Source organism: Watersipora subatra, chromosome 3 (genome assembly GCF_963576615.1).
Source record: "Watersipora subatra chromosome 3, tzWatSuba1.1, whole genome shotgun sequence".
Taxonomy (NCBI): Eukaryota; Metazoa; Bryozoa; class Gymnolaemata; order Cheilostomatida; family Watersiporidae; genus Watersipora; species Watersipora subatra.
Genome location: NC_088710.1, coordinates 36,963,596 through 36,978,563, shown reverse-complemented (window position 1 = coordinate 36,978,563; position 14,968 = coordinate 36,963,596). Strand labels below are relative to the sequence as shown.

At 37.4% G+C, this 14,968-nt stretch overlaps 1 protein-coding gene across 1 annotated transcript in view; it reads right to left on the bottom strand.

Annotated features, from left to right (window-relative positions):
- Positions 1 to 969: 969 nt before the first annotated feature.
- LOC137391258 (ninein-like protein) overlaps positions 970 to 14,968 on the bottom strand; it is a 29,931-nt gene continuing 15,932 nt past the window's right edge. The window contains exons 9-20 of the mRNA XM_068077673.1: positions 14,458 to 14,550; positions 13,184 to 13,334; positions 11,720 to 11,817; positions 10,519 to 10,620; positions 7,359 to 7,562; positions 6,627 to 6,725; positions 5,454 to 5,635; positions 5,085 to 5,145; positions 4,654 to 4,872; positions 3,345 to 3,828; positions 2,201 to 2,305; positions 970 to 1,729 (exon numbers count right to left, since the gene is read on the bottom strand). Coding sequence (XP_067933774.1) covers positions 1,509 to 1,729; positions 2,201 to 2,305; positions 3,345 to 3,828; positions 4,654 to 4,872; positions 5,085 to 5,145; positions 5,454 to 5,635; positions 6,627 to 6,725; positions 7,359 to 7,562; positions 10,519 to 10,620; positions 11,720 to 11,817; positions 13,184 to 13,334; positions 14,458 to 14,550 — 2,019 coding nt within the window. The 3' untranslated portion in view covers positions 970 to 1,508. The remainder of the gene's footprint in view (positions 1,730 to 2,200; positions 2,306 to 3,344; positions 3,829 to 4,653; positions 4,873 to 5,084; positions 5,146 to 5,453; positions 5,636 to 6,626; positions 6,726 to 7,358; positions 7,563 to 10,518; positions 10,621 to 11,719; positions 11,818 to 13,183; positions 13,335 to 14,457; positions 14,551 to 14,968) is intronic.

Genomic DNA, 14,968 nt, shown 5'->3' with positions numbered 1-14,968 from the left:
AAGGAAACAACTACGAGATTAGGCTAACTTCTATAAGAGTTGAGCAGATTCAGTGTAATTTCTTTAAAAAAACTAATTTATGCTAATTTCCTAACTTTGCAGGTCAAGGTCATATTAGGTTCACCTGATGTTAGCTTTAGAACTTTAAGACCTGTAAAGAGTCTAATCGGTTATTAGGGGACCATGATCAATGCTCCAAAAGAATGAGGCTAATTTCCAAAAAACCTTGAAAAGTGGGAAGTTTAGACACCAATCTACACCAGCAATAAAAATATGGAACTCTAGCTATTTAGTTCAGCCTCCCAAGAATACCTGCAGTCTTTTTTTTAATGTCACTTCGATAAAATAGGATTTATAAAACTCAGCTAATTCTTCGAACGATAGGCTAAATTCGAAAAGTTCAGGACGGCTGCAGGTACACCAACCCGTAAAAAACAAGATAGGGTTGAGGCTCTATCACCAAATGCCCCTATACCACTGATACATATTAGTTTGTAACGATAGCTATGTTCCTGAATATTTAAAAATTAGACAGCTTCACTCCGGTTTAGAAAGCAATTTGTGCGAGAAGTGTTTAAATTTTAATGGCTACAGTATTAGGAAATTGTGGTGTCTGCATTAAGTGATATTCATTGTGATAAAAAATGTGTGAAGGCTTGTCTACAGACATTAACAATATGAAGGAATAGTCCACATGTTCTGCTGTCTAGTTAATGCAGGATATGCACAATACAATTTGGTACATCCTAGTTTGATCCAGTACTTACTGAGCCTGCAATAAGCTAATACACAGCTATGTAAACCATGGCCAAGTTTAAACGGTGCAACCACAAGCTTAACATGTCTGTGATGAAATCGCAGCGAGGCGAAGAAAGCAACCAATGGGATTTCACTGAAGAAACGAAGCCGAATCGGCTGGTTGGAGAAGAAGTAAAATTGTGTTCAAAGAAAGAAGTGAGCAAATTAACTCGCAAGTTTTATATTTTCGTTTGAGTCAAACACCACGTAAAATTGTAAAAACAAAATATATTTGAATACGAAGCCTACAATTATGCGTATGAAGGTAGGACAATCTCACGAAAGTACCACCTATCTGCTAATTATTATAGCGGAGAACACTGAAAACAATCATAATGTTTCAAACAAAACATTCTACAAAATGTATATCAGAATGTAATCAACTGATGAAAAACCATCAGCTTATTGTCTCGAACCGAACTAGTGTTTCTAAAATAAAAGTATTTGAAATGAAAACCTTTGTTGGGTTCCACACAATTATGTACAAATATAAATGCCCATAATTATGAAGGTTACAATAAAGTAACAATTTTTACAAAGGACGGAAGCAAAAAGTGTAAAGAATTAAATGAATATTATATTATATACAGCAGAATACCATCATTAGATAAATAACATGATACAAAACTTTTACGAAGGTTTATGCACGATGAGACAGAAAGTGAGTTCACGGTTTTTAACTTTCACAGCATCACGAACCTTCCTAAAGGTTAACCCTGTGAGACTGCTTCTAACGCTGCTGGCATAAACTTATTGAAAGTTGAGCCGAGAGAATCACACTTGACTTGTAGCTTCATTTCTCTTCTTTCAGCGCCTTTCTGTCTCTTCTCGGTAACGTAAAGGGCCTCAACCAGATCAGAATTCTCGATGTATAGTTCTCGAACCAAGTTGTCTGATTTGGTAGACTTTATTACCTGTTGTTTAAGGCGCTCTAAAGAATATGGATATAGAGATTATACTCAAATCTTCATTCAACTGACTCAGCACTGCGCCTTAAGCAATAAATGTTACCTAAGTGACTAACAACAAATGTGAACACTCGGAGCACGATAACTTCCTGCGCAGTTAGCCTCAAACATATCAATATTTGAAAACTTAAAATCTACTACACGATTACTCATTAAATTATTGATTTACGACAAGAAATAACAAGTCTTACAGCAGTTTCTATCAAGTAACCTTGTAGCTATGCAGAGTAAGTCAGGCATTGTAGATAGTTATCGTTATCAACATCGCCTGCTAACCAGACACCGACTACATGTATTTATATACATGTAGACCGACTTGTACTTTCCGACTTGTGCAGTTGTCTGAATACAGCGTGACAACTCCAAATATTCAACATGAAAGCGAATAGCATTAACAATAATTACAGGTTTAGACAGCTCGGGGTTAGCCTTACCAGTAACTTCGGCCAAACTTTTCCTCATGGCCAGCAGTTTAGTTTCATACTCGTCTCTCTCAAACTCCACCTGCTTCATCTTCTTATAGCAATCTTCCTGGTTGTCTTTAATAATAATTGAAATATCGTAGTGAATTATATAACATATAACTCCATCCGTGAGTTCCAGGCAGAGGACAACTTTATTCAAGCCAGCTTTATAATAAAGCTATGGCAAAAGTTGGAAAAATGAGGATTCTTCCCTGTCTATTGCAGGTTGTCAAATATTTCTTATATATTCTATGAATTTAAAGCATCAACTTGGACGCATAATTTAGTTCAAGTGGCCCCTTCAAGTGAAACAATCTTCTGCTCAATAAAAGCAATAATTGATTAATAAGTGTAAAGTAATGGCCATAAAGTGCATCAGATAATATAACAAGAGTTATAGCAATCACAAAAATGGATTGAGACTTGTGCATACCGATAACGATACGCATACCGATAACGATACGCATACCGATAACGATACGCATACCGATAACGATACGCATACCGATAGTGATACGCATACCGATACGCATACCGATAACGATACGCATACCGATAACGATACGCATAACGATAGTGATACGCATACCGATAACGATACGCATACCGATAGTGATACGCATACCGATACGCATACTGATAGTGATATGCATACCGATAGTGATAGGCACACCGATAGTGATACACATACTGATAGTGATACGCCTACTGATAGCGATACGCATACTGATAGCGATACGCATACTGATAGCGATACGCGTACTGATAGCGATACGCATACTGATAGCGATACGCATACCGGTATGCATACTGATGGTGATACACATACGGACAGTGATATGCATACTGATAGCGATACGCATACTGTTGCCTTCATAATAATCAGCTTTTAAAAGTGCTCAAAACCCTCATTTTCTACCAGAGTGTAAATTACTATTCTGTGTATTCAATCTCAGAAGAGGCTACAAGCAATATTATTTGATGGTATGGTATGATTCAAAATAGGATTGTCATTGATGCAAAGAATAGAACCGAGCCTTCTAAGCCTTAGATATACAAGTATATATGAACCTATTGCGGGGAAGCACTCTTCAAACTCTATAAAACTACCAACCTCTCAAAAGTTTTCCACTCTCAGTTGACCGAATGCTCAAAGCTTTTTCCAACTCTTGGCATCTTTTTCTTTCTTTATCAAACTTTTCTTGAAGTTTTCTGAAAGTATCTGAAGATACAGCGTTTAGCGCGGAGAGCTTCAAGTCGCTCACTTCACGCTCATGATGAGACTTTTGCAATTGCAATTCAGAGGTCACTTCGAAAAGCTGCTCATCCGATTGCTCCAAGCGCTGAGTCAGCAAAGCATTTGCTGCTTCCAATGACTTTTTCTCTTCAATAAAGCTGGAATTTCCATCAACTGGTAGGATGTGCGTGACTGAAGCGCCTGATGAAGAGTCACATGAACTGTTCAAGTTCAATTGAGTAGCAGGGGCAGATAACTTCTGCAATTCTCCAATTCTGTTTTCTAGTTCATTTACTGTCTGCTTGTGTTGCGATTGAGTTTTGTTGTGCTCTCGTTGTAGCTGATTCTTTTCAAGCATTATCTAAATGTAATAATGATCAACTAGTAAATCTTTATTTAAGTAAGTTAAGGTGGACATCTGTCATAATTTATAATACATGAGAGATCAACTTACAACTCTACCAGAACAGCTACGGGCTTGCTGGGTCCTCGCATTGTTTTTAAGAATCGACCCAAGATCACTAGGCTCTGGCATCAGTAAATCATAATTATTATTACATGTATCCATGATGACAGGTTGAAATTGCTTAGCAATCAGCAATTCAATTAATATACTCAATGTACTTGGTGTAGCAGCTAGTAAAATACACCTCAAGATGATCTGTTTAACTTTCACCTCTTACCTTTCGCTTTTATCAAACATAGAATACACGAGTCATGTTTGGAAACAATGGATCCATGATCTTTACAGTAAGAATGAACATATCAGTAATGCACTCTGGCAGATGCCATGAGTAATGCACTCTGGCAGATGCCATGAGTAATGCACTCTGGCAGATGTCATGAGTAATGCACTCTGGCAGATGCCATGAGTAACGCATAAACCAACTTAATGGCAGAAGTTTAATTAAACATCTGAGATTGTTGCAAGAAAAACTGCTTTATCAAACAGAAGTCTTGGCAGAACATTTCTAAACTTGGAAAACAATTCAAGAGCATTAGTGAAATCAGCCATCAAAAACTATGACCTAAACTAAAGATAAAACTAAGCATTTTGATAGATTGAATTTTCTGTCCAATTTTAGTTTATGCATTAAGAAAGCTACAGTAAGAGGTTACTTGAAAGTCAAGGAATCTAATGCAAGACATATAAACCACACTGAAACAGTGTTGTACAAGCGAGCACCTTTGTTTTCTCATGATGTATTTCATCTCGCTCATGGATTGCCCTATCTCTATCTTCCTTCACTTTCAGCAAAGCGGTCTTATCTAAAGCGGCGGCATCTTTATCTTTCTTTTCAGCGCTCGCTATAGCTGCCTTCAAGTTGGCTACTTCTTTGTCATAGTTTGCTCGCTCTTCATCGAAGGCGTGCTGCACTTCCTGGAGCTGCTCCCAAAACTCCTCCTGTATATTGATAAATGCGATATAACACAATAAATATAATAATAATGTAATAGAGAACGATAATAAGATGAAGTATAATACCACATATCAATTTGTGAAAATTAAATATTCTAGACTATATCTAGGTTAATTCTTAAATAGAATAAGAATATTGAAATCGTAATAAAATATGGCGTCAGGTAGCCGTTGGCGGGGGAAGAGAGAAGATTTACCTCACAGTCCGCTCTCACGTTCTCCTCAATATCATCCATCTCATCTTCTAGTGCGTACAACCTAAACAGGAAATGCAAAGAGTCGATGGTGAGAAGTCCATAAAGCCTACTTTAAACGAATGCATAAGAAATGTAGCAATTTGTTTATTCAGGTGAAAAAATGTTCAACTTTTGCTTAATGTATTGAAACATCATACAAGCCAACATAATTGAAGTTATGATTGCAAAAATTCGAATGAAGGTAGCTTAACTGTACCTTACTATAATTTTTTTGTTGTAACGATTAGAGCATACCGCCAATTTAAATAGCTTGCTAAAGATATTAAAAACAGCAAAATTTAGTTTAACAAAAGTTTTTGTTGTCAAGACCTGCTGTTAAATTGATCCTCCAAAGAGTGCTTCTCTTTGTTCAGCAATTCAAACAATTCGTTTCTCTCCGTTTCATATGTAGCCTCCATATGACGCTTTTCGATTTCAATTTCATTTTGTGCTTGTTCCTCTACAAGCTGGTAAAAGTTCTCTTGGAGTTTTCCTCTCAGTGAGTTCGCTCCCTGAATCCATAGCATAAGCCATATAATCACATATAATATAAACGCGTAACAAAATACTATATAACGATACACAGCATACTATATATCAACACATTGCAGCATATTTTTATAATAGTGGATGAGAATATATCATACAATGCAGCATAGCAGCATTTTGAACTGAAAAATGTCGCATAACAAAACTTCGCATAATTTTCATAATAAGTAACAAATTTAACAGAAGTTTATCTTGTGCTCTGAAGGTTTAAGAGCAGTTATATTTACTAGTTCTGCTGAGGATATGAGACAGGCTGAGTGTATATTCAGCTGACAAGTTAAAACAAGTGGTCAACATATGAGACAGGCTGAGTGTATATTCAGCTGACAAGTTAAAACAAGTGGTCAACATATGAGACAGGCTGAGTGTATTATCAGCTGACAAGTTAAAACAAGTGGTCAACGTATGAGACAGGCTGAGTGTATATTCAGCTGACAAGTTAAAACAAGCGGTCAACATATGAGACAGGCGGAGTGTATATTCAGCTGACAAGTTAAAACAAGCGGTCAACATATGAGACAGGCTGAATGTATATTCAGCTGACAAGTTAAAAACAAGCGGTCAACATATGAGACAGGCTGAGTGTATATTCAGCAATATTCACAATAGTGAACAGAGCAGACGATAATTTACATTATTACATAATATATATATTATAATGAATAACATAATAAGTAATATATATAAGCTGTATAGCTTATATATATATGCAAGATATGTAGTTTATATCTATAATCTATGCGACTTATATAAAGCACTTGACTAGGGATGATGTTATAGGTAGGTCTTGAAATTGGTAGGTAGGTCTAAAATAAAATATAGGTAGGTCTAAAATTGATGTACCATTATCTATTCACATGTCAGAAAATTGGCTTGTCTAAAAGGAAACCTTAAATGCAATGATAAGACAGTGATGAGCACAAAAATAGATGTGGAGAATATCTACGACCGTACCCTATCAAACATAGTCTCATAGTCCTCTATCCGCTCTCTAAATCTATTTTCCATTGTCAGCTTCTCCTGAGCATGCTGTTCTTTCAACAACTTGAATTCCTACAGTGATGGGGCAAAGTCAGCATTCAGCAGCGCTATATACATATCTTATGTAACATTCAGCAGTACTATTTACATATCTTATGTAACATTCAGCAGTGCTATTTACATATCTTATGTAGCATTTAGCAGTGCTATATACATATCTTATGTAACATTCAGCAGTGCTATCTAGATATCTTATGTAGCATTTAGTGGTGCTAGCAACATATGTTCTGCCCCAAAATAAAATGTGCTACTTACAATAAATTGGAATTACGAGTCTTGTTACTAAAAGCCACCTCATTTGTCCTGCTCTGTGTTGATGGACATAGAAAGTGAAATAGAAAACTAAATCTATTGCGTTTACACATGTATCTTGCTCAACTAGTCAGCAATGGAAAGCATAATGGTTGCCATAATAGCTGCTTCAATGAGCTATCATGTCTAAAACCCTGCATTTTCAGTAACAATATAAAACACAAAACGCCGTCTTGATACGACTAACTCAAAACAAAAATTCCGTCTAGTATCGGCTTGCATCTACAAATAATATTTCAATGAGGTTGTATCTGGAGATCTCACATAGCTGTCCCATTCAATAGGCGAAGTGTTGAGTTATATTGATTAGGCAATTTACAATTCTACAATCACCTTGTTGTGCTGCTCAAGAAGTTCTCTTCTCACTGTTACCATCTGATCACGGTTTTCTTCCTGTAACCTTTTCATCAATTCCATTCTCTCTCGAGATGCTGACAATTTTAATTGAGCCTTTTCCGTTTCATTTTTTTTCCTCCAATCAGACTCCAGATTACTTCTGATTAATTTTTCCTCATTGACCTGCTCCTCCAAATGAGCCTGCATAAAGGAGTGCTTACAGGAGTGCATACAGGAGTGCATTCGACGCTTTATACCGGTATCACTACTAGTACCACTACCAGTAACACTACCAGTAACACTACCAGTAACACTACCAGTAACACTACCAGTAACACTACCAGTAACACTACCAGTAACACTACCAGTAACACTACCAGTAATACTACCAGTAACACTACCAGTAACACTACCAGTAACACTACCAGTAACACTACCAGTAACACTACCAGTAACACTACCAGTAACACTACCAGTAATACTACCAGTAACACTACCAGTAACACTACCAGTAACACTACCAGTAACACTACCAGTAACACTACCAGTAACACTACCAGTAACACTACCAGTAACACTACCAGTAACACTACCAGTAACACTACCAGTAACACTACCAGTAACACTAGCAACGCAAAGTGTGGCATAACCATAGTCATATACAACCACTGCTTATACAACAACCGGTATTTACTTCTACTACCTTATGGCAGTAGAAGTAAAAATTCAATTCAGTAATATTACTATATACAAAGGATATCAACCTTATGCATGATGATTACAATTAAAGCTTTAGGCTCATCTATTTAAACGAAATCATTTTAGCTTAGAAGATGCATAATCCTTAAATACCATAACAGAATCCTTAAATACCATAACATAATCCTTAAATACCATAACATAATCCTTAAATACTGTAACAGTTAGTATATACATGTATATATAAAAAAATTGTTTCCTCATCCCGGTTAACCCACATGGGTGGTAATTTTTACTTTAATTTAGGTCTCCTGGTAGACCTGGGACTTTGAGCACTCGCCTCAAGATCTTAGCTGTTCCCAATAGCACACGATTTTGCAACTTACGGCGGCCGGTATCTGGGCAAGCCACATTTTATGCGCAGGTGTTATTGTGCTCATTGCCCCAATGAGTGCTGGAATTACAGTTGTACATATATATAGTTATCATGGCTGACCAAATCTGGTGGCTAGATGATAAAAAAACACCCCGATCTATGAAGGTTGGACATCTTTGATTTCAGAGAATCAACTCAAAACTTCAAACTGAAAACTGTATCTTACACAAGCTATATTGTATGTCTTACTATAAATGGTTTGCTCAGCAAAAACCTGAAAGCTGAGGTTTTAACTAATGAGATTCATCTAAATGAGATGATGAGATACTATGATGAGATGAGATACTATGATGAGATGAGATACTATGATGAGATGAGACACTATGATGAGATGAGATACTATGATGAGATGAGATGAGATACTATGATGAGATGTTGTATGCAATCAATCAATGATTTGGTTAGGATGATGTGTTGGGAAATTCCTTCATACTAGTTCATCCAGATCAGACCTCATGAAATGTTCACCAAAAAAATTGATTTTGTAGACTCAATTTAACATAACTTGCAAATTTAATTTTAAAATATTGACACCAACTGATAATAACGCACATAAGCCTTTGTTCGCAAATGCAAAGGGAAACCTCTCAATAATCTGTCAGGCATCCAAAGACTGGAAAACATATTTAAGTAAACTGAAGGTACTATAGGTCTATGATTGGATAAGTAACAGCTAATGCAGGTACATGTGTAGGTGACCTGAAGGTACTATAGGTCTATGATTAGATGAGTAGCAGCTAATGCAGGTACATGTGTAGGTGACCTGAAGGTACTATAGGTCTATGATTAGATGAGTAGCAGCTAATGCAGGTACATGTGTAGGTGACCTGAAGGTACTATAGATCTATGATTGGATGAGTAACAGCTAATGCAGGTACATGTGTAGGTGACCTGAAGGTACTATAGGTCTATGATTAGATGAGTGGCAGCTAATGCAGGTATATGTGTAGGTGACCTGAAGGTACTATAGGTCTATGATTAGATGAGTAGCAGCTAATGCAGGTACATGTGTAGGTGACCTGAAGGTACTATAGGTCTATGATTAGATGAGTAGAAGCTAATGCAGGTACATGTGTAGGTGACCTGAAGGTACTATAGGTCTATGATTAGATGAGTAGCAGCTAATGCAGGTACATGTGTAGGTGACCTGAAGGTACTATAGGTCTATGATTAGATGAGTAGCAGCTAATGCAGGTACATGTGTAGGTGACCTGAAGATACTATAGGTCTATGATTAGATGAGTGGCAGCTAATGCAGGTATATGTGTAGGTGACCTGAAGGTACTATAGGTCTATGATTGGATGAGTGGCAGCTAATGCAGGTACATGTGTAGGTGACCTGAAGGTACTATAGGTCTATGATTAGATGAGTGGCAGCTAATGCAGGTACATGTGTAGGTGACCTGAAGATACTATAGGTCTATGATTAGATGAGTGGCAGCTAATGCAGGTATATGTGTAGGTGACCTGAAGGTACTATAGGTCTATGATTAGATGAGTGGCAGCTAATGCAGGTACATGTGTAGGTGACCTGAAGATACTATAGGTCTATGATTAGATGAGTGGCAGCTAATGCAGGTATATGTGTAGGTGACCTGAAGGTACTATAGGTCTATGATTAGATGAGTAGCAGCTAATGCAGGTACATGTGTAGGTGACCTGAAGATACTATAGGTCTATGATTAGATGAGTGGCAGCTAATGCAGGTATATGTGTAGGTGACCTGAAGGTACTATAGGTCTATGATTGGATGAGTGGCAGCTAATGCAGGTACATGTGTAGGTGACCTGAAGGTACTATAGGTCTATGATTAGATGAGTGGCAGCTAATGCAGGTACATGTGTAGGTGACCTGAAGATACTATAGGTCTATGATTAGATGAGTGGCAGCTAATGCAGGTATATGTGTAGGTGACCTGAAGGTACTATAGGTCTATGATTAGATGAGTGGCAGCTAATGCAGGTACATGTGTAGGTGACCTGAAGGTACTATAGGTCTATGATTAGATGATTAGCTACTTACAATTGCTTTCTTATGTTTGATGTCTATTTCCATCAATTCATTCTTAAAGGCATCTTGTAAATCTGCTGTTTCAGTAGTACGAACTTTCTTTAACCTCAAGATCTAGGGATAAACAAAGAAACTTATAATATAAATGGTGTCAATACAAAAAGTGGCTGCGGCATCCAAAGTATTGATAATAGCTTTAACTATAACAAGATGATAATAATTATAGTCATATAGATAGTCAGGAAATGTGTGCTAAATTGCAAGCTTACTTGCGAAACAAAAATACAATGCAATGAGATCAAGTTTAAACGAATACCTCTTTACAATAAACAATAAAAACTAAAATACCAACAAAAGATCCTTACTTGAAGTTGGTTGCACCTCATGATCACATCAACACATATGATCACATCAATACGTATGATCATATCAACACATATGATCACATCAACACGTATGATCATATCAACACATATGATCACATCAACACATGAACGAAAATGAACGTACATGCGATGAAAATTAAGGCCAATATTGGTCTGACCACCAGAATTAGTTTCCAACATTTGCTCCAACACCTGATGCTTCTAAGATGAGAAGAAAATCTTGGAAGATTTGAAAGCGGAGGTTTGACTTTGTAATGGCGAGCTTATCAAGTCGGTAATTAATAGAAACCAAAAAAAAGCAGTAAACTGATTCTCCCAAACTTAAGTTTTAGAAATGAACAACAATATTCTGAAGCAAGCGTTAATATTTACATATTGCCCTGCAACCTAACCTCCTCTACATATTGCCCTGCAACCTAAGCTCCTCTACATATTGCCCTGCAACCTAAGCTTCTCTACATATTGCCCTGCAACCTAACCTCCTCTACATATTGCACTGCAAACTAACCTCCTCTACATATTGCCCTGCAACCTAACCTCCTCTACATATTGCCCTGCAACCTAACCTCCTCTACATATTGCCCTGCAACCTAACCTCCTCTACATAATGCCCTGCAACCTAACCTCCTCTACATATTGCCCTGCAACCTAACCTCCTCTACATAATGCCCTGCAACCTAACCTCCTCTACATATTGCCCTGCAACCTAACCTCCTCTACATATTGCCCTGCAAACTAACCTCCTCTACATATTGCCCTGCAACCTAACCACCTCTACATATTGCCCTGCAACCTAACCTCCTCTACATATTGCACTGCAACCTAACCTCCTCAGAGTGTTCATCCTTTAGCTTCAGAATCTCAAGCTTGAGCAGATCTTCTGTGTCCTGACTCGCTGTCTCCTCCGTCTCCTCCGCTGACTCATCTATAACATAATATTGTGCTGTGCAAAGAGAGTCACCAACGCTAAAAATTCCTCAAAGTAGCCAAAGATCATAGACTTATCTTTTTCAGAATATTTCAAATCACCGATTGTTATAACAAACAAACGCATAGCTATCCTATGTGCATGGCATAACGTCTTGACTTTCTATGTCTGCTTCACACAGAGGCATGCAAGTGCACTCACACTCATGCATACAAATGGTGCACGCGCACACGTGCATACAGATGTGCACACAAATGGATGCATGAACACATGCATGCACACACTCTCGCAAGCAGATGCCAATGCACGTACACATGCATACACTCATGCATACACAGACCACACTCATGTACGCACACACTCATGTATGCACACACTCATGTATGCAAACACTCATGCACGCCCTCATGTATGCACTCATGCATGCACTCATGCACGCACTCATGCACGCACTCATGCATGCACTAATGCACGCACTCATGCACACACTTAAGCACGCACTCAAGCATACACGCACTCATGCATGCACGCAAACACACACATACAAACGATAGTACAAACTATTTTGACTGCTAGAGACTTGTTTATTACACCTTCCCTGTACACTGTGTTGGTAAAAAGAATGTTCCAGTGATTAAACAAGTGAAATGAAATTAAACATTGTTCAATTAAATTCTTATGCAGCATTGGTGAAAAATGCTGAAGCGAATGATAAGACTTGGTCGATTCCCACACAATCATGACTGATAGAGAAGAAATATTCTTATCGAGCAAGTTAATAACGTTTTGCTGTCAACACAGTCCAACCTTAAGATTGAGAAAAGAACCTATGCAAGGATTATCTGATAACTTCTACTTGTGCAAAAAACATTTAACCAGTTATGCTGCTATCAAAATCTAGAATCAGAATCTATCAAAAAGAAACACCAATTAAGACCACTGCTTGATAGTGGTCTTAAAATATTATTTCACTGCTAGTGTTAGCCCACTGCTAGTACTATTTCACTGCTAGTGTTGACCCACTGCTAGTACTATTTCACTGCTAGTGTTGACCTACTGCTAGTACTATTTCACTGCTAGTGTTGACCTACTGCTAGTAGTATTTCACTGCTAGTGTTGGCCCACTGCTAGTACTATTTCACTGCTAGTGTTAGTCCACTGCTAGTACTATTTCACTGCTAGTGTTGACCCACTGCTAGTACTAATTCATTGCTAGTTTTAGCCCACTGCCAGTACTATTTCACTGCTAGCAGGAACTCAAATGCTGGTATAATAACAAGCTGAACAAGGAAAGCTTGAATATCTCTGAATGAGTTCTATTGCTGGCTCCTTACAGCTAAAATAGAAGCTTGCTTCAGCTCACCAGAACACCCAGTTTCCTCTTTCTTCATCATGGTGTAGTCAGAGAGCAGCGAACCTCGTCGTGACATTCGACCCTCCTTTTTACCTGCACTTTTCTTCGTCTTCACTTCCTCAAGCTCAAGAACGAGTTCGTCCTCTCGGTCCCTGAGTGCCTACAATAATCCAGTATCTACAGCGACTCAGTGATGTAGTGATACTGACTGTCTATCTACAGCGACTGTCTAGCAAATTCATGGATAAACAGTCAGTATTTTACTGAAATTGTTTAATAGCAGGAGTGCTTCACCATCCACCAACAAACTAAATATATGAACTACGACCCACTATAAGCTCAAAGATATTGATAAATGTCCACATGTACAAACTATACGACCCTCTATAAGCTCAGAGATATGCTATTGATAAATGTCCACATGTACAAACTATATGACCCTCTATAAACTCAAAGATATGCAATTGATAAATGCCCACATGTACAAACTATACGACCCTCTATAAACTCAAAGATATGCAATTGATAAATGCCCACATGTACAAACTATACGACCCTCTATAAACTCAAAGATATGCAATTGATAAATGTCCACATGTACAAACTATACGACCCTCTATAAACTCAAAGATATGCAATTGATAAATGTCTACATGTACAAACTATATGACCCTCTATAAACGCAAAGATATGCTATTGTTAAACTCAAAAGCTAGGTTAGGCTGGCATTTAACAAGTATATGAGGCAGGAATTTGAAAAAATATTCTGAATTCTCAGCCAAGTAGTTTAGGTTGGTAAATAAACCTGCTTGGAAAGATTTAGTTATTACATTTGTTTTCATCTTTTCCACAAACTATCCACATCTTAATTTAATATTCAGACTGAAGTTTGCAATTAAAGCAATTATATCAGAATAGACCTAGGATAGCAGAGGTCAAAAGATGAAGCATGTTTGTGGACCAAAGTTACGTTATAACAAACTCTTATTCAAAGCTAGTTAACAGGCTGACCGAAACATTCTGATACTGTTGATTTTGTAAGAGCATTAGTGATTGGCTAGTACATAAATCTTTAATTCTTATTAGATGTAATCCAATTGGCTAATATTAACTGTTAACATTATATGACTTGTCTGTTTTAGACAGTATCACTTGGTAATATTAACTTTAATTTACTTGCCATTCATACACGTACATGTACATACATACAGTACATGTACATATACGTACATACATACAGTACATGTAGCTGAAGGAATGAGTGAAGACTAAACAGGTCTTACTTTGTTTTCATTTTCCAAAGAGAGAATCTTTTGCTCAGTAAACCGATGTTGGGTGTCTGTAAGTTGGGTGCGATGAGTCTCCCTCTCCTCCATCTGTCAATCCAGAGAATCATGTCCAAACCAATAACATTTGTAATGAAGTATTGTGACACCACTCCCACTGCAGCTAATTTGGATATGGAAATCATGGTCATGATAGGAAATGTTTTGTAGACTCGAGTGCAAAAACTGGGAAGTTCATACCATATACTGTATCTAACAGATGATATATATACATATCTATATATATTTCTCAAAATTTGTCGTATGTGTATTCGTTGTTTTGATTGTTCACCTATAGCTATTATTTTAGCATTAAACCAAAACGTTACGAAGCCCCTGTTAGGAACTTTCAATCTAAGGTGTTATTATTTTTGATATACCGTAACCACACGCTATTTATTTTATCAATACGCCCACATGCTACAAAGCCCCTGTTAAGAACTTTCAATCTAAGGTGTTATTATTTTTG